The sequence below is a fragment of the Desarmillaria tabescens genome (genome assembly GCF_030435595.1).
Source record: "Desarmillaria tabescens strain CCBAS 213 chromosome Unknown EV420scaffold_23, whole genome shotgun sequence".
Classification (NCBI taxonomy): Eukaryota; Fungi; Basidiomycota; class Agaricomycetes; order Agaricales; family Physalacriaceae; genus Desarmillaria; species Desarmillaria tabescens.
Genome location: NW_026848322.1, coordinates 349,661 through 367,455, shown reverse-complemented (window position 1 = coordinate 367,455; position 17,795 = coordinate 349,661). Strand labels below are relative to the sequence as shown.

The 17,795-nt window shown below is 46.9% G+C and overlaps 6 protein-coding genes across 6 annotated transcripts; 2 read left to right on the top strand and 4 right to left on the bottom strand.

Moving 5' to 3' along the window:
- The first annotated feature begins 200 nt into the window (after positions 1 to 200).
- On the top strand, positions 201 to 1,612 carry EV420DRAFT_539617 (uncharacterized protein). The gene is made up of 4 exons (XM_060482509.1): positions 201 to 290; positions 350 to 564; positions 657 to 953; positions 1,020 to 1,612. The coding sequence occupies exons 2-4, from the start codon at positions 412 to 414 to the stop codon at positions 1,395 to 1,397; spliced, it is 828 nt and encodes a 275-aa protein (XP_060329412.1). The 5' UTR covers positions 201 to 290; positions 350 to 411; the 3' UTR covers positions 1,398 to 1,612.
- A 2,296-nt stretch (positions 1,613 to 3,908) lies between these two features.
- Positions 3,909 to 5,599, top strand: EV420DRAFT_539328 (uncharacterized protein). Its single transcript, XM_060482507.1, has 4 exons — positions 3,909 to 3,986; positions 4,152 to 4,896; positions 5,281 to 5,379; positions 5,454 to 5,599. Exons 2-3 carry the CDS (start codon positions 4,158 to 4,160, stop codon positions 5,346 to 5,348), a joined length of 807 nt encoding a protein of 268 aa, XP_060329411.1. The 5' UTR covers positions 3,909 to 3,986; positions 4,152 to 4,157; the 3' UTR covers positions 5,349 to 5,379; positions 5,454 to 5,599.
- Positions 5,482 to 7,148, bottom strand: EV420DRAFT_539382 (uncharacterized protein). Its single transcript, XM_060482508.1, has 3 exons — positions 7,010 to 7,148; positions 6,183 to 6,896; positions 5,482 to 6,117 (listed from the first exon to the last, which is right to left on the bottom strand). The coding sequence occupies exons 2-3, from the start codon at positions 6,847 to 6,849 to the stop codon at positions 5,723 to 5,725; spliced, it is 1,062 nt and encodes a 353-aa protein (XP_060329410.1). The 5' UTR covers positions 6,850 to 6,896; positions 7,010 to 7,148; the 3' UTR covers positions 5,482 to 5,722.
- A 268-nt stretch (positions 7,149 to 7,416) lies between these two features.
- On the bottom strand, positions 7,417 to 9,019 carry EV420DRAFT_1621170 (Clavaminate synthase-like protein; the record flags this gene model as incomplete). The annotated part of the gene is made up of 11 exons (XM_060475665.1): positions 7,417 to 7,523; positions 7,578 to 7,690; positions 7,747 to 7,809; positions 7,864 to 8,035; positions 8,088 to 8,169; positions 8,225 to 8,332; positions 8,389 to 8,465; positions 8,512 to 8,564; positions 8,620 to 8,662; positions 8,721 to 8,949; positions 8,999 to 9,019. The coding sequence occupies 11 exons, from the start codon at positions 9,017 to 9,019 to the stop codon at positions 7,417 to 7,419; spliced, it is 1,068 nt and encodes a 355-aa protein (XP_060329409.1).
- Positions 9,020 to 11,571: 2,552 nt separating this feature from the next.
- On the bottom strand, positions 11,572 to 12,723 carry EV420DRAFT_1480968 (caspase domain-containing protein; the record flags this gene model as incomplete). The annotated part of the gene is made up of 2 exons (XM_060469729.1): positions 11,572 to 12,483; positions 12,535 to 12,723. The coding sequence occupies 2 exons, from the start codon at positions 12,721 to 12,723 to the stop codon at positions 11,572 to 11,574; spliced, it is 1,101 nt and encodes a 366-aa protein (XP_060329408.1).
- A 1,891-nt stretch (positions 12,724 to 14,614) lies between these two features.
- Positions 14,615 to 16,901, bottom strand: EV420DRAFT_1691323 (Clavaminate synthase-like protein; the record flags this gene model as incomplete). Its single annotated transcript, XM_060479344.1, has 12 exons — positions 14,615 to 14,769; positions 14,824 to 14,936; positions 14,994 to 15,091; positions 15,118 to 15,281; positions 15,332 to 15,413; positions 15,451 to 15,558; positions 15,615 to 15,691; positions 15,738 to 15,790; positions 15,846 to 15,888; positions 15,947 to 16,079; positions 16,716 to 16,811; positions 16,866 to 16,901. Coding segments are annotated over 12 exons (1,110 nt in total), but the record flags the coding sequence as incomplete, so codon positions are not given.
- Between the last annotated feature and the right edge of the window lie 894 nt (positions 16,902 to 17,795).

Below are 17,795 nucleotides of genomic sequence, written 5' to 3'. Positions count from 1 at the left end.
CCACCGAAAAAGCCGGAAAGGTGGGAAGTGGCGCAGTGGCAGGCGTGAGAAGATTCAAGTGGTGTTCGAGGTCCCCTCCCGTGGTTTTTCACAAAAGGCGTGATTCCCATGTGACGACCTCCCCAAGTCAGCACCCCCCACTTTACCGCGACGCGACCAGTATTTCCTGCTCATCGTCGACGACAGCGAGCAAAACTTTTGCAATACGATTCCATTGGAGACATTTACTGTCAGTTACCTCCATTTCTGCGCACATTCTTGGCTTGGTTGATATCCGGCCCCAGTCTCGGGTAAGTAAGCCCCATTGAATACGCCGTCGACGGTGATATTGACTTTCTTGACGACTCAGATATCTTTGACGTCCTCGAGCAAGAGCTTTCGAGAAGAATCTTGTCCATTTCGTAGACCGTCATGGCTCCGAATGCAGCTACTCAAGAACCAGCCCAGCCTGCAGCCCAAGCGGCTCCTGCGGCTCAGCCAGCCGTCGACGTACCGACGATTCCCGGAATCGGAAGGGACCAACTCTTAGCACTGCTAACCACCCTTGACCTTCCGGTATTCAAGGTAAGCGTCGTCACTTATCCTTCCCTCCTCCTTCCCCATCCCCATCCCCCACGTGATCGTGTCCTCCATCCTAACACCCTCCCTCCCCCCAGAACGCAAACCCCCAAGGCACCAAAGTAGACGCTGCCCAAGCCCTCTCCAACCTCGCCCAACAATCCGGGTTCAACCCCGCCTTTTCGATCAACGACCCCGGCCCGTCGTCCCACCCCGGCGGACCACCTAATCTCGGACCGCAGAAGAAGGCGGAGGGGGAGGCTCCTGCGCCGCAACCTGAAGAGCCGCCTTCTACTATCCCTCAAGGCCCGAATCCCAACCTTGGTGCTAGGAGGTCTAAGAGTGGGGCGGCGATGGGCAGCGACGAGTGGACGAGGCAGCGGAAGGATAACCATGTGAGTATTACCATCTTCCGGTTTAGCATAGCCTGAGATTGATTTGACTCCTACTCCGCTATACAGAAAGAAGTCGAACGCCGCCGCCGAGGAAACATCAACGAAGGCATCAACGAGCTCGGTCGAATCGTCCCCAACGGCTCTGGCGAAAAAGCCAAAGGCGCGATTCTCTCGCGCGCGGTGCAGTACATCCATCACCTGAAAGAGAACGAGGCGCGGAATATTGAAAAGTGGACGCTGGAGAAGCTGTTGATGGATCAGGCGATGGGGGATTTGCAGGCGCAATTGGAGGAGATGAGGAGGATGTGGGATGAGGAGAGGATGGGGAGGCAGAGGGCTGAGGCGGAGTTGGAGGGGTTGAAAGGTGGGGCTGGGAAGAAGAGGGCGAGTGAGGATGAGGGTGGGAAAGAGGAGGGGGATGGGAAGAGGCAGAGAACGGAGTGATTCCTTTTCTCTGGTTGGTTGGTTGGTTGTTGCTGTCTTGCTGTGTCTGTGCTGTATTACTCTCTCCCTTTTTTGGTCCTTTTTATTTTATTCATCTAGCTAGCGATGTTGTATATGGTGGCTCGTTGTCCTTGTACTTGTTCCGGAATTGAACCTGAATACGAAATCCTAGGGTTCGGCTGATCGGTCCGATCAAATCAAAGCTTGTTTTTTACTACCACCTCAAGATCGCCGCTGCGATTACATGTAATGACGGAGAAACCAGTCGAAGTGTATCGACTTCCCTGCATTGGCGCTCGCCCTCCAAAATGTGGGGCTTTCCCTGCTTTTTGTGGTTGCTAGGTGTCGGATATCTCTTGCACTGGACCTCTTTGCTTTTCGTGATACCTCTCTTGCGCGCTGTTTTCTGCCCCGTCTAAGATGAAGAAACCGCGGCGCTTACGCCTTGAAGCTTGAAGTACCCAGGCTGAGATCCGTGGATTTAGGTACCCCTGGTTGACCCACCTTTTTTGCGAGCACTTCTCAGAGTCGCCGCACTATCCACTGACAGAGAGTACACTCAGCGCATCAAAGTATCGGTGCTTGTCTTCTGCAATATGACCTGGGGAAACTGCTTGAACTAGTCTATTCTTACCTGGGTTTTCTTGCGAGATCGGAATGGATACTGTTGCTTACATAGGTTCAATACAATGCGAATGTCCGACGTCGCTGTAGTCATCTTGACTCTGTTTGGGTTTTGTTGATCCCGGTATTCTGAAACATCACTCGAAAAGAACTTTATTGTACGGAATTCTGAACTCTTTTCAGGGAGCGTAAGTATGTTTGACTGACAGCTGGCAACTAATATACTTATACTTTCTCAGGGCGTCTTTCCACCGTCCACACTCAGGTTCGTATGTCAATGCATTGCATTACATCGAGACGGCTTATCCGAGTAACATGATTTCGTAGTGGAATTTCCATCAGTCAACATATGATCTGGAGAGATAATCTGACCTGTGTGTTGCTTGCAAAATCGGAATGGTTTTTGTTGCCAAGGCTTGGCAGGCAACCTATTACGACGCAAATGCACAAGGTTGTAAGTAGTTCTATATTCTCGAATGAGATTTACATCCTTCAGCTATCAAATGAAGATATGATATTCCAGTTTGATAGGAAACCCTACCAGGGCGAATGCACAACTCAATAGTAGACGCCGTGACCGCAGTACATCCGCTGCTATAGTCATCTCTGTGTCTAACAGTTCATTCTACAGCCTCAGAACATCGATGGTTCCCTTCTGAAACATCTCATCATTGTTTATTAACAAAACTCTGGGTTCAAATTGCCACCCATTCATTTAGTTACCTGAGCATGCGCTCGACCCTTTCCATCGTCCACGCTCAGGTTCGGATGAACTTTTCTAAGCGAGAATTCAACGGATTCGCATCATATCGAGACGGCTTACCATAAGATTCTGTGGTCCTGGTATTCAGGTCCGATTTCGGGTCTCAGCGTGTACGGTCTTTTTGTGCCGGCTCTGTACATTCGCCGGGTGCTGATATTATTGTCTTTCAGTAACCCGTGGAGCTGCAAGCCAATGGCCATCTTTACGATCTCCGGCTTCGCTTCGATTGGTGTTCAATTATAAAGGATTCGTGATCATCAGCATGTTTCCTCTCGCTTGTTCATTTTGGCTTGGGGTTTCGAAGCTTCATGGTTCCTAGAATGATGCTCCACTCCCGATGGGTTTTTCGTTCTCGAGGATACCACTTGTCAAAAGAATTCACACGGACCGTTGGCGTTTAAAACTTTAATGAATGCGTCGTGGTGCGGATGCCCATATATCCCTCCTACAGGACATTACGCACTCTTAGTATCATAGAGTGAATAGACACTTGAATACACTCCATATCGCCTGTCAGACAGATCATGATCCGTCATCAGGTACCGCAACTTTTCAGCGAGTCCTATACAAACTGCGGCACTATGCACAAAGCAGTAAGTATTATTCCTATCAACTCCTTAGCTCCCGTGGGGGGGCACCGAACCTCACCGGTCTTTGAGCCCTACTAACATAAGTAAGACCCGGAAAACCTATAATTGATTTTTGAACTGATAGAACAGTTGTCAAAGTTACTGGTCCGGGGTGGGTCCCTTGGATTGTCGATCATCACCCGTCATCGCCGGCGAACAATAATTTTTGCGAGATGCAAACATCACTATATACTATATCACTGATACTCTCAGATCACCGGAAGTGAATGCCACTGGACCGCCGAGTGGGCGAAGCGCCTGAGAGAAAATGTGACTGCCGGATTCGGCCCGGAACATCATTAGCACTACTATATAATCGGCCCTTGCTCTCGCTTGGTTTTTGACTTCCTGCCACCAACATCAACGATCCTTCTCTTCTCAGTCTTCTTTGCGGTTTCTTCGGCTGAGCTTGGGCTCTCCCTCGCTTGTCTTCGTCTTATCTTGCTACTCTGGCGTTTCACTTCTTGACTTTAATTTAATTCTTCATATACAGACAAACTTCGTCCCAACACATCCCGGCATTCTTCGCTTCGCACCAATAACTACAATATAGAGTTTTCTTTTGGTAAGCAGGTTCGTTGCACTTTTTCTGGCACTGGTCTTGATACTTCGACTTGGGCTAGAGCTCTCGGATTCCAACCAGTGGACACAAAACTGAAGAAAAATTTGATTTACCTTTTCCGTACGCCGTCTCCATCATATATGTCTGATACCGAACATGACTGAGCTAGTAAGCAGTGCAGCATGGTCAAATTTCCTCAAGAGCTCGTCGATGCCATTATAGACCAACTATACCAAGACCGCCGCGCCCTCCTCGCCTGCCTGTCCGTCTCGAGCTTCTTCCGCTGTCGAGCCCAATTTCATCTTTTCCTTTCAATCCCCTTGGCCAAAGAGGGTGATTTTGAAGAATTCAGCCTGTTATGCGCGACATCACCTTCGATCCCTAATTTGGTCAAAACCCTTCGCGTTACCCTGCCCGAATCTGCGATCAGTCTACCAAGGCTTCCGTACGTTCATACCCTCCATCTCAATGGTTCTCTGCGGGTCATGTCTAAGGATTTGGGGACCTTCAGGAGGAAGTTTTCCTGGCTTCCCAATACCCTTACGTCGCTGTCGATCCAGAACATCACATTCTCCTCGATAGAAACTTTTCGAAGTTTACTTGGGGCTCTGCCACTCCTTAGATCTCTATCCCTCCTCACCGTAGCTGCGATTACAACAAGATCAAATAATTCTCATCTACTTGAGCCATCCCGTGATGATTCCGGCCCGCCGATAGAAGTCCTATCCATCACATCCATTAACTCCGACGGCGTCTGTGCGTTTTTTCACGGGCACCCCCATCTAAGACCGTTCGCCCTACACAGACTGCGCGAGCTCCACTATTTCGGCTTTGTCGTCGAACAAGTCACGGATATCCAGCGTTTGCTCAATGAGAGTCGGGACTCACTTCGCGAGTTTCATCTCAGACCCACCTTTTACTGTGAGTCGATTTCCAAATCTGCGGTCTATTGCCATTTTTCCGCATAGGAACTCAGCGTTACACCGGCAGATCCCTCATCTAGATCGTCTGACAAACAGATTCTGGATATCTCCCATGTACCCATTATAACCCTGCGGTTACGGGGAAACTTGTTATCCGCTTCTTGGGGATTGGAGTGGCTTTTGACGTGCCTCGAGAAAGGCTCGTATCCCCTGAGGGTTGAACAGATCAATATAATCGTAGACAATCTCTTCACTACGAGTTCTTGGACAAAGATGGACAAGGCGCTTTGTGATGACCCGCGTTTTAGTGCGATTCAGGTCATGATCGCCCTTGGAGGACATATAAGTCGAGAAACGATGGTTGATAAGAGTGTCATTTCAGCGATGCCGGGACTATATTCTGAGGGAAGAGTGCGAGTCGAGTATGAGGCGGAAAAAGGCGCTCTATAAGTCTCGCTTTACCTGGGCAGCAGGTCACATCGTATGTCTAGGTTATTTTCGCTGTTCTCTCATGCTCCTGGACCCTGCAGTGAGCGCCCTTCGATTTTCCTAAAGGATACTCCCACGATGTCGAACGCTGTCGGGAATAGTGGATGGATATGGGTAGTCTCGTATATTTATGGAGGGAGGTACCAACTACTCCGACACATCTTGTAGGACTACCTTCTGCCCTGTACTCTATGGACTCTAGGGAGGTACTCGACGGTGAAGGGACAGTGAATCTAATAAATCCAAAGAGACCAAACCGACACCATCGTTTTCTCGATCATCTTTGGTAGGCCAGTACGATCAACGCTATGACACTCGAAACTGAAGTTCAGCCACTAGAGCGGTATGCTGTGATCGTCCGTAAACACGACGGCCAATCGCCCTGCAGCATACATCCTCGGCAAGCGCAGGGCGAATTTCCTCTTAATCGCTTCTCTGTCTATGTCCCCATCGAATTCGATTGTGACGCAGAGCAAAGACCCGCCATCTCGCATGACGTTGTCTAGCGCCATCCATGTACCTTCAACATGCAGTTGGTGGAACGTATCTTCACTGTAATCTAGACTGACATTGAGCCGCGTAGGAACACCCTTCCGCAAGCACGTCACGAGGTACCTCATTTCCCAAGAAGTGTCCGACGTGGTAGGGTCGAAGGTGACGAATGGGACACGAGAGAAAATGAGTACGTGCTGACCCTTCACGGGCATTTGGTCATAGCGAGCCTCTGGGGCTGAGAACATGAAAAAAGGAAAATGAGTACATGTTAAAGCCTACGAGGAAAGTTATGCGACCTACTTAGAAGGAGATAAAACTCCTGGATCGTGTTGTGTGTTATGTCCAGGATGTTTTGTACTTTGGGTACAAGTCTCAGCCCGCAAAAGACCATCCGAAGCTTGCGTAGGGCACTCAGGCCAAAAGGCTTTTGCCAGCCTATCTTCTCCGTCCTTGAACCTATGAAGACGCGTTCGTGATTGTTCTTCATACCGGAAGATTTGATTGTGAGCGTCTCGATGGGAGGTCCCGGATTGGAGCTGACGTGCTCAATGGATTTCGCGTCATGAATAAGGAGCCCTCTGATAGATAATGTTTTGAGAGCTGGGAAGGATTCTATGCAGCTGCGAAAATTTTGTGTGGAAGGGAAGTGAATGCAATCGAGGTTCATCGAAGTGGCGGAGTAGGATATTTGAGAGTCGATTGCGGAGGCGTTGTCCCAAGGAGGGATGGAGGTACTGTCGTACTCAGATAGAGAGATCTTTTCCAGATTGATTAGGATGTGTAGTTGCAGCTTCTCCGGGTCTGATATCTCTTTGTGCCAGGTTGTTGTACGAAGCGAACGAATAAGACGGGGAATTAATGGTGAGATTTTGCATAATTCGTTAAATCTCGCAAAACCAGTTGGGGGATAAACGTCTACATGTCGGAAAAGGTGGTATTGGGCTCGGATTCTGAAGGAGGGCGACATAGTCAACGCTACACCGAGTGCCTTTTTGTCATCCTTGAGTTCATCGACTATGAGATCAACGAGCTCTTGGGGTATATCAATCATAGCCTAATGCCCATAAGAATTTCGTTATTCTTTCGAAGAAACAGTCGATTACTACTGACCTAGAGTAACAACTGACCGAAACGCTAAGGGTATCAACTGACACAGTACCACTAGACCTAGAATTCTGGAAGGATCATTGCGGGTGCACAATATTCTCGGATTTGATCAGAGGGACATCTCACCGGCAGACGTTGCAGAGGGCTCCAAGCGAGATGAACACTTAACACCGTCTGAGTCGAGGTAATAAAAGTAGGGAACTCATCCATTCAAGGCCTTTTCGGGACACAATGCGTATCAGCACAGGTAACAGATTTAGGTTCCAGATATCGCAACTGATTAATTGGGCGAGACCCACCTTGGAGGTCCTGCCAAATGCAGATCACGTCGGGTAAGAGGATAAACAATAACAAGCATAGTAAGTACCATTTATAAGGTCTAAAGGTCAAAATTGATCATATTTTCCCTCTATGCCGTGGTAGTCAGCTACACGTAGACTTGTTCTTTGAAACCCGGAAGAATAGTTGCTGTACTGAATTCTCCAGTTCGGCTTCCTTTGGCCCTCTGCCATGTTTGCTTGGCAAAGGTCCACTCTGTAGGAGTAGACAAGGTCAGTAACGGCTTGAAAATTTTACTCGTCGCCTAACCTGCCATAGTCGGTACCTTGTTTCCGCTAGACTCGAACTGGTTCTGGGAGTGCCCTTCCCGCTCCAGCACTTTGGAGTTCTTGACAGTTGCGAGGGTAACATCGTTGTGAGGTCTTCAAAGTCGACAAGTTCAATGTCGGCAAGAAACCCAGATCATATTTCGACGTACCTGGAGAAGTAAAGCAGCCCCAAGCGATCGACGTGCTGCTGATCTTTGGGAGGAACAGTCACCCTAGAGGACAATGCAATAAGAAATGGCACCAAAGTCCGGGAGAAATCACTAAACCGGTGGACTGTACTCTTAACGTATCCTCCCGTCAAGAACGAGAGTGCGTCGCAGGCATTGACCGTGAGAGTAGCGTCCTGGGGTTTGACCCACTTCCATTCGCCAGTAGAATGGTACCGAATTTGAAGTGCGGCAACAGGTTGACGGAAGAGAAGTGTAAAGCTGCCAAGGTCTGTAGGAAAGCTAGACTACGCTAGTCCTAGCCACAATACTTGTGGACTTACCTGTATGTCCGTATGACCAGTTCGTTATTTTCTTATTTTCTTCCTCGGTGAACTTTGAATATTTCATGTATCTCAGATGATCCTATGTATCATTTTCAGGTCGTCTCCTGGGAATAGGCCAAGATAGAAAGGCTCACCTCGCTTTTTTCCTCGTAGTTATGGATATTAGTGAACACATCTTCGGGAAGGTCCAGGGCGATGGCTAGTAAAACAAACAGAGGGTCCAAGACTTCACTGTGGAGGGACTGAAGAAAGTGTGTCGATACTGAGCGCTAAATTTAGAGTGTCGAGAAGCACCCACCCTAGCAAATTCCTCGACTTCCTTGAGGTTCTCAGCCACCACTGGCGGATGCACTTGGGGGAAATAGCCATTGAACTCTGATACTCAATCAGAATTAGGCCGGATACACCAAATAGAACTCACTTGGAATGTTATACATTTCCGTACGGTCTCTCGTCCCCGTGTCAACATTGATACTAGCGTAGGGAGGTCCATAAATAACAGCCAGTAGACTGCTTGGAAGACACATACATTTTGCGACCGGCAGGGATGTAGCCGTTGACTTTGCCGTTGCCTAAATGGTACGAATTTCTATTAATGACCTCCGTCGTGCAGTTAAATGACCAACTCACCCATGTCGGGCGTATAAGCAGATTTCTCCTCCACCGGTAGCTCAAAGAACTGTTTACCAAGGGCGAACTGCCGATTGACGCGCTCCTGGGATATGTTGAAATTCTTGACATAGAAGAACCCCTTCTCGCGGACGGCCTCGATAAGTGTCTTTGCAAGCTGTTTCCTGCCCTCGGGAGTACCGTACAAACTCAGATCAACGGTGACGAGGTCTGCCCAGTCGAGATCTTCCTATCATAACCGTCAGTCAGCCTGATGTGCGATTAGCAGGAAACAGCACGAACTTTGGTCTCCGGTACATATTTGTAGGATCCTAGTTAAGGCGCGGCGACTGGCATTGGGTACTGTCTGAGAAGTGGTAGTAATGGGTAAAGGCTGTCCGCTGCGTATCAGCTTATATCGATGAAATTGAGCTCGACAAACAATCACCTCATCAGATACCGGTATGGTGCTATTCCTGCAACGTCAGATGATGGTGGAAAGGTATACGTAGGTCTCCTTCTGGATCTATGACTGACTCATCAGCTGTTTTACGGCGCGACGGCGTGCGAACAAATCTTTTAGAGATTCCTGCCATGGTAAAGAGTATATCCATTTTTTGCTTTGTTTCTGTGCCTCCTGAATCTGTTTCTCAATTGTGCATATATCTAATGCGGCGCGAGCGCATCAGACTCTCAACTCTGGTCGCCTGTATCATGGAGATTGTCAACATATTAAAAAAGGTGGGGAGTGACTGGGCAATATTAACGACGAAAACAGTAGTCAAATTTCCAAAAAAGCTGAAACCACGATTTGTCAACAATGGAGAGAAGAGTTTCATGGAACGCACCAAATTCAGTCTACTTGAAGAAATATGAGGCCCTCAAGTGTCCCAGTGAACTGATAAACAACGGAGACAGAAACGGGTGCAATGAACACAACGGAACAGATCTAGGTTAGACAGCTTAATGAATATGATACCTTCATAGTACATTGGTGGATACTAGCTTAGAAGATTCACGTGTGCAAAGTATTGCGACTTGGCTAGAAAGAACATCTCAATCGATCCAGTTCAGCAACATACCACTACATCTCCACTCGAGAGATGTGCTATGGGAGAAAACATCATTCCTGAGTCTTGGTTCGAGTGGTAAGGAGTAAATCTGTGAGCGGTAAGTCTGAAAGAAGGTGCCTTCGTAGGGGCCTAGGGGTTAGACGTGCTCGTTGGCGAAGATTCTATTCGCCGGTTGGGCCCAGAAGCGCAAACACGTCGTACGTCTAGCTTAAAGCGAGAAAGGAAACACCAGATATATCGTCCTGTTATGGAAGATTACCGACCATGGTTAACGCAGCTCAAAGCAAGCAGTCCTGAAAAGAAAAAATGAGAAGAAAGTAACAGTATAACAGACGCCGGCAAATTCCGGATTCCTTCTGACCGCGACCACGACCAACTCACATACGAGCTAGCCTACCGTCATTTCATAATCAGGCTTCACCAAAATCCCTGGAGCTCGCGATGCACAAACTTTCTCGACGTGTAACTGTGGTCCGGTCCAGTCAACGCGTTACGCCTTCAAAGTCGAGTAAAGTTTAAGGATGTTCGAGATGTCACATACCCATTCGTTTCCGAGAATATTGGTGAAGGTGAGCAGCTAGTTCTATCATTTTAATTTGCGTAAATAAATTGTCAGAAGACATCATCCACGTCAACGAAAAAAATTTCCCTTGAAGACGTTTCCTCCTTCACGCCGCCTGTTTCCCCCAAGGCCGCCCTTATCACTCGCTGAGGCCTCCAATTCGGAAGGCCTAGTACCTCCAAGTAAAATGCTCCCTATGAAGCACCCCTCCGGCCAAGCGAACTGGCCGGCGAGGGCGTTCATGTGGACGAGTACAGCTGTCCCTTGTTGAAACCTGTGTATTCTACTTCGTTGCCAATAGCTCAGCTCCATATCGGTCTCGCCTGAAGACTATGGTACAATCTCCACTGCAAACATGTTATTATCTTTCAGCACTTACGGTGCTGTGTGGGCTTTAGACTCTGGAGCTTCCAGCTGTAAGAAGTCCGCCATTTTATTTTCGTGGCAACTTCTAACTCTTAGGTTCATTAGGGAACCGTTCTCTTTGTGCTAACATTCTCGTTGGTTCACTTGGGGGAAGTCATACCACCAAAACCACCCTTTTGTAATCTTCCTGAGATGCCGAAGCCGAGCTCTCCGGGATATACCTCCAAGTAAACATCCGGAATGCAGATACTGATTATTGTTGCCCAGTTAAAGTTAATCGATATTCGTCGGTACATATTACGAATGGATGCGTTGTTGAGAATAAATGACGACTCATCGTTGTTGTCTCCTGCCTGTGCCATCGGCAAGTTGATAGCTGTCGAGCGAAAATCGAATTCCTTCCGGGTGATGGTGAGAAGCCTGAAGTCCTCCAAGTGTTCTATTTGAAGAACTGCTTTGTTCTTTCTCGCCAATTTCCCAAGGAAGCCATCAACCCTGGTCCTGCTCCCTCAGTTTCCCCTACCAAGGCTCGATTTCATTGTTCATTGCCACGCGTTTGTCGTGGTCACGTTTTCTGGGTGTTGCGATGCGAATCCATGGGACTGAACACCGTTGAGCAGATACGTAAAGTTATTGAGACGACCCATAATAGCGATCAACCATGAATATTAAACAAATTACAACTCTCACCGCAATGTGTTGATCCACAGAAAACATATGCAAGTAAACTAAACTATAGACAAATTCATGATGATACCGATACATTGAAACTTTCACTACAACATACGTTTTATCTACATTGATCCAAACAAAACATTCCGAAAGCAAACAAAAGCGTAGACAAAGCAAACAAAAAGGATCTGATCGTAACTCATTCCGGATACCAGACACGTGCGTCCTTGCGTTTCCCAGCAACGACCGGCGTCTGATGCGGCGTCTTATCCAAAAAGCGAACCAGATCAGCGTATGTCGTTTCCTTCTTGTAGCAGTCTGACTGGAGAGTGCGCACAAGCGAGTCGGTGAAGATTCCAATGTACTCCACCGCGCCAGCCGTCCCCTCCACCTCTTTTGCCTTCGCAAACTGATGCTTCTTACAGGCCGCCAAGACAACGTGGGACTCCATATTTGGCTGCCAGTGTTCATCTAAAATGGGGCAATAGCCCGGATACATCTCCAAACGCTCCTCCCCGGCGACGAGCATGTCGTGAAGAGTTGCACGCACCATTGGGTAAGTGATGCGTGCTCCCGGCTCAGGTAATCCTCGGCTGACGCTACCGGAGTGACAGCAGTCAAGAATAACGGTGATATGATCACCCTTGGCTCGGGAAATTAGGGTTAAGATAGTGTTGAATTCACGGTCGCTGATATCGGGGACAGGTTTGCCATCGTTAACGATATCGCGATCGATGGGGCATAGCGTGTCGATGTATTCGTTCACAATGAGAGTTTCCCCCCTTTCAGGTGGGTAGTATGAGCCATGTCCGGCGTAGTAGATGATGATGTTGTCGCCATATTCGATCTGAGGGTTGGTGACGATGCTGAGAAGCGCGTCGATGATGTGGGCACGGGAAGGACACATAGGATCCTCAGGGGATGTATGCTCCTCGCATCCGAGAAGCAGCTGGATGCGATCGTGGGGCACGCCGAGGTCCTTAGTCAGGTACTTCTTCATCAATCGCACGTCTGATACACAACCATTAAGCGGAAAGGATGGATACTTGTCGATGCCAATAAGGGTAGCATAAAATCGAAGAGTGTCCAACGTGTCGACACAAGGCGCGCGCTAAAATGCTACCAATCAGTATCAAAGACAATCATTATGGTTGCGCCTTACCGTGACGCTTGGCGTGGAGGGATATACTTCCAGTCCATATGGAACTCTCTGTTGAACACGACTGTATTCAATGCGGAGGCAATGGAGCTCGCCTAATTTCTTCAGACTCGATAAATAGTCTTCGTCGGGCAAGTCTTTGGTCTTGAGGAAAGCCACAACCGAGTCCAAGTCGACATCCTCCCTAGGCATCTCCGGCTGCTCTGCTTTTTCCCATTCAAACTGCTCCAGCGGAAATATTGCATCTTTTAGTTTCGATAATTTGAGTAGAGCATCCTAATAAAAGTGAATCGATGAGTACTTTAGAGCTTGGCGCTTAGTAGTGGAGAGAGTAAGGACATACAGATTCCGGTCCGGTAAAGCCACGTGATATGCCACGGTGCCGAGGACAATTCGGTTGCCCATAGAAAAGAAATAATACACAGAGTGAACACATCAACGCAGAAGGGAAATAAAAATTGAAAACGATGGTGGTAGTTCCAATGAAGATAAGGCCGATGTTCAAAGAAATTTATATGGTTTGCCTGTATACTGGCTGTCACCTTGGGGGCTAGGGCAGCAGCCAGTAAGCACGTCATCGCATAACAGGAACAGCCCGGAACATAGATCAAGAGTGAAATTTTCTATGACTGTCATTAACACACCGCAAATGGAAAATTTTCGGGTGTACTGGAAAGTTATGAAACTTGACCAGAAACTCGTCCTGAAACTGATCTTGCCCGCCATTTCTCCAATTTCGGGACTAGTTTGTGGTCAAGTTTCTTGAGTCACGTGATAATTTCAGTATAGCTGAACATTTTCTGTTTGCAGTGTGATTACTTCTCACAACGAGCCATCGAGGTCGGTAGGAGTAGTTTACTTCTATTTACCTGAGCTGTATCAGTGGAGATGGCCAATTAATCCAGTTTTCCAGTTTTCGAGGCTTTCCTATCTAACTTGATATAGAAAGATTTTCATCTTTGCTTTAGTTATCTCTTCATTATCCGTGCCAATATAACCTCAATACACCTATAATTAACTAATAATATACTGTAAGCTGGCCTAGAGTCAATAAGAAGGCATGTATTCTAACTGAGGGAGGTCCTGGGTTGGAGCTGACGTTTTCAATGAATTTCGCATCCTGAATAAGGAGCCTTCTGATAGATAATATCTTGAGAGCTGGGAAGGATTCTATGCAGCTGTGAAAACTTCGTGCAGAAGGGAAGTGAATGCAATCGAGCTTCATCAAAGTGGTGGAGTAGGATATTTGAGAGCCGATTGCAGAGGCGTTGTCCCAAGGAGGGACGGAGATACTGTCGTACTCAGATAAAGAGATCTTTTCCAGGTTAATTGGGGTGTGTAATTGCAGCTTCTCCGAGTCTGGTATCTCTTTGTGCCAGGTTATTATGCGTGGCAAACGAACAAGACAAAGAATTAGCGATGAGATTTTACATAATTCGTTAAATCTCGCAAAACCAGTGGGGGGATAAACGTCTACATGTCAGAAAAGGTGGTGTTGGGCTCAAATTCTGAAGGAGGGCGACATAGTCAACGCTACACTGAGCACCTTTTGGTCATCCTTGAGTTCATCGACTATGAGATCAACGAGCTCTTGGGGTATATCAATCATAGCCTAATGCCCATAAGAATTTCGTTATTCTTTCGAAGAAACAGTCGATTACTACTGACCTAGAGTAACAATTGACTGAAACGCTAAGGGTATCACCGGCACCACCAGACCTAGAAATCTGGAAATCTTCAGAAATTGAGTATAGATTATTGGTGGTGCACAATATTCTCAGACTTGATCAGAGGGACATCTTACCGGCAGACGTTGAAGAGAGCTCCAAGTAGAATGAGTGCTTAACATCGTCCGAGTCGAGGTAATGAAAGTAGGGAACTCATCCATTCAAGGCCGCTTTGAGACACAATGCATATTAGCACATGTGACAAATTCAGGTTCTGTCCTGGGATATCGCAACTGATCAAATGGGCGAGACCCCACATTAGAGGTCCTGCCAAATGTAAATCATGTCAGGTAAGAGGGTAAACAATAACAGGCATACTAAGTACCGTTTAATTAGTACCAGTAGAAAAGTTAATGCTAAGGACCAAAATTGATTAGATTTTTCCTCTATGCCGTGGTAGTCAGCTACACGTAGACTTGTTCTTTGAAACCCAGAAGGATAGTTGCTGTACTGAATTCTCCAGTTCGACTTCCTTTGGCCCTTTGCCATGTTTGCTTGGCAAAGGTCCACTCTGTGCAAGTAGACAAGGCCAGTAATTGCTTGAAATTTTTATTCAGTGCCTAACCTTCCATAGTCAGTACCTTGTTCCCGCTCGACTCAAACTGATTCTGAGAGTGCCCTTCCCACTCTAGCACTTGCAAGTTCTTGACAGTTGCAAGGGTAACATTGTCGTGAGGCCTTCAAAAGTCGACAGGTCCAATGTCGGCAAGAAACCCAGATCATATTTCGACGTACCTGGAGAAGTAAAGCAGCCCCAAGTGATCAACATGCTGCTGGTCTTTGGGAGGAACAGTCATCCTAGAAGGCAATGCATTAAGAAATGGCGCCAAAGTCTGGGAGAAATCACTAAACTGTGGACTGTGCTCTTGACATATCCTCCTGTCAAGAATGAGAGTACGTCGCAGGAATTTACTGTGAGAGTAGCATCCTGGGGTTTGACCCACTTCCATTCATCAATAGAATGGTACAGAATTTGAAGTGCGGCAACTGGTTGACGGAAAAGAAGCGTAAAGCTGCCAAGGTCTGTTAAAAAGTTAGACCATGCCAGTCCTAGCCGGTATTGTTGGACTTACCTGTATGTCCATACGACCAGTTCATTATTTTTCTATTTTTTTCTTTGGTGAATTTCGAATATTTCATGTATCTCAGATGATCCTATATATCATTTTCAGGCTGGCTCCTGGGAGCTCACCTCGCTTTTTTCCTCGTAGTTATGGATATTAGTGAACACATCTTTGGGAAGGTCCAGGGCGATGGCTAGTAAAACAAACAGAGGGTCCAAGACTTCACTGTGGAGAGACTGAAGAAAGTGTGTCGATACTGAGCGCTAAATTTAGAGTGTCGAGAAGCACCCACCCTAGCAAATTCCTCGACTTCCTTGAGGTTCTCAGCCACCACTGGCGGATGCACTTGGGGGAAATAGCCATTGAACTCTGATACTCAATCAGAATTAGGCCGGATACACCAAATAGAACTCACTTGGAATGTTATACATTTCCGTACGGTCTCTCGTCCCCGTGTCAACATTGATACTAGCGTAGGGAGGTCCATAAATAACAGCCAGTAGACTGCTTGGAAGACACATACATTTTGCGACTGGCAGGGATGTAGCCGTTGACTTTGCCGTTGCCTAAATGGTACGAATTTCTATTAATGACCTCCGTCATGCAGTTAAATGACCAACTCACCCATGTCGGGTGTATAAGCAGATTTCTCCTCCACCGGTAGCTCAAAGAACTGTTTACCAAGGGCGAACTGTCGATCGATGTGCTCCGGGGATATATTGAAGTTCTTGACATAGAAGAACCCCTTCACAGCTGGCTGGTGACTATTTTGGGGTGGTCAAAATGCGTGCAAAATGCATGAAAGTGGTATAAAGTTTTGGCACCGGATTTTGCCACATGAAAATCAATAGTTTTAACTAAGCAATATACAACTAAATTATATAATCTTGCTGGTGTTTAATCCCTGGGGAATATAATCATTTTGCAGCAGCTAGAATGAAAGCAATGTTATAAATTTACTCGCACTTCGAAAACCTATTGTTTTGTTGTCTGGCAAAATGCAGGATGTGATCCGCATTTTGACTGATCCGGAATGCCTTATTTAGACTTCTGACAAAATTCAGCCTTTTGCTGCCCACCAGTCTAAATAAGGCATTCCGGATCAGTCAAAATGCGGATCACATCCTGCATTTTGCCAGACAACAAAACAATAGGTTTTCGAAGTGCGAGTAAATTTATAACATTGCTTTCATTCTAGCTGCTGCAAAATGATTATATTCCCCAGGGATTAAACACCAGCAAGATTATATAATTTAGTTGTATATTGCTTAGTTAAAACTATTGATTTTCATGTGGCAAAATCCGGTGCCAAAACTTTATACCACTTTCATGCATTTTGCACGCATTTTGACCACCCCAAAATAGTCACCAGCCAGCTGTGCTTCTCGTGAACGGCCTCGATAAGTGTCTTTGCAAGCTGCTTCTTGCCTTTGGCAGTACCGTACAAACTCAGATCAACGGTGACGAGGTCTGCCCAGTCGAGATCTTCCTATCATAGATGTTAGTCAGCCTGGTGTGTGATTAGCAGGAAACGACAACGAACCTTGGTCTCCGGTACATATTTGTAAAATCCTAGCTGGGCGCTGCGACTGGCATTGTGTACTGTCTGAGAAGTGGCAGTGATGGATAAAGGTCGTTGGCTGCGTATCGGCTTATATTGATGAAATTGAGCTCGACAAACAATCACCTCATCAGATGCCGGTATGGTGCTATTCCTGCAACGTCAGATGATGTCCAACAGGTATACGCAGGACTCCTTCTGGATCTGAGATTCACTCATATCGGCTGCTTTACTGGGCGTGAACTGACCTTTCAGAGATTCTTGCCATGGTAAAGAGTATATTCACTTTTTTGCTCCGATTCTGCGCCTCCGAATTCTGTTTCTGGATGCTGCACGCACCGTGGAAGGGCATCTGACTCTCGATTCTGACCGCCGGTGTCGTTTAGATTGTCAACATATCAAAAAAGGTGAGGAATGACTGGGCGACATCAATGACAAAAACAATCGTCAGATTTCTGAAAACGCTAAAATCACGACTTGTCATAAACGGAGATAAGAGAGTTTCATGGAACGCACCAAAGCTGGTCCACTTGAGGAAATACGAGATCATTGACTGCCTCAGTGAAATGTAACCATCCCCGCACCAAAATACAACGAGTATGATTGTTGCCTAATTTCGTTGCAAGAAACACCACTACAACTATTTGTTAAAATGAAAATGAGATGCCGCAACTGGAGTCGACGAATTCATCTGGTGTCGTCCTAGTATTATGACTTCCATTTGCAAACGACCAGCAGAGTTTATCTCGTGCATGCAACGTCGGAAAATTGTGGTATTACTGGATGAACATTTCAGTCGACCTAGTTTAGATACTGTAAAGGATCTGCCACGGGACGGGTCTTCAACCCAAGACTGAGTACGATTCGGGCATATATTGCCAAAGAAGATAGAGTCAAAGACACGACATGGTG

Coding starts and splice junctions, on each gene's coding strand:
- EV420DRAFT_539328 (XM_060482507.1), top strand. CDS start 4,158: ATGGTCAAATTTCCTCAAGAGCTCGTCGATGCCATTATAGACCAACTA. Junction 4,897..5,280: donor TCTCAGACCCACCTTTTACT/GTGAGTCGATTT, acceptor GTGTCATTTCAG/CGATGCCGGGACTATATTCT.
- EV420DRAFT_539617 (XM_060482509.1), top strand. CDS start 412: ATGGCTCCGAATGCAGCTACTCAAGAACCAGCCCAGCCTGCAGCCCAA. Junction 565..656: donor TTGACCTTCCGGTATTCAAG/GTAAGCGTCGTC, acceptor CCCTCCCCCCAG/AACGCAAACCCCCAAGGCAC. Junction 954..1,019: donor GGCAGCGGAAGGATAACCAT/GTGAGTATTACC, acceptor TCCGCTATACAG/AAAGAAGTCGAACGCCGCCG.
- EV420DRAFT_539382 (XM_060482508.1), bottom strand. CDS start 6,849: ATGTCGCCCTCCTTCAGAATCCGAGCCCAATACCACCTTTTCCGACAT. Junction 6,118..6,182: donor GGAGTTTTATCTCCTTCTAA/GTAGGTCGCATA, acceptor TCATGTTCTCAG/CCCCAGAGGCTCGCTATGAC.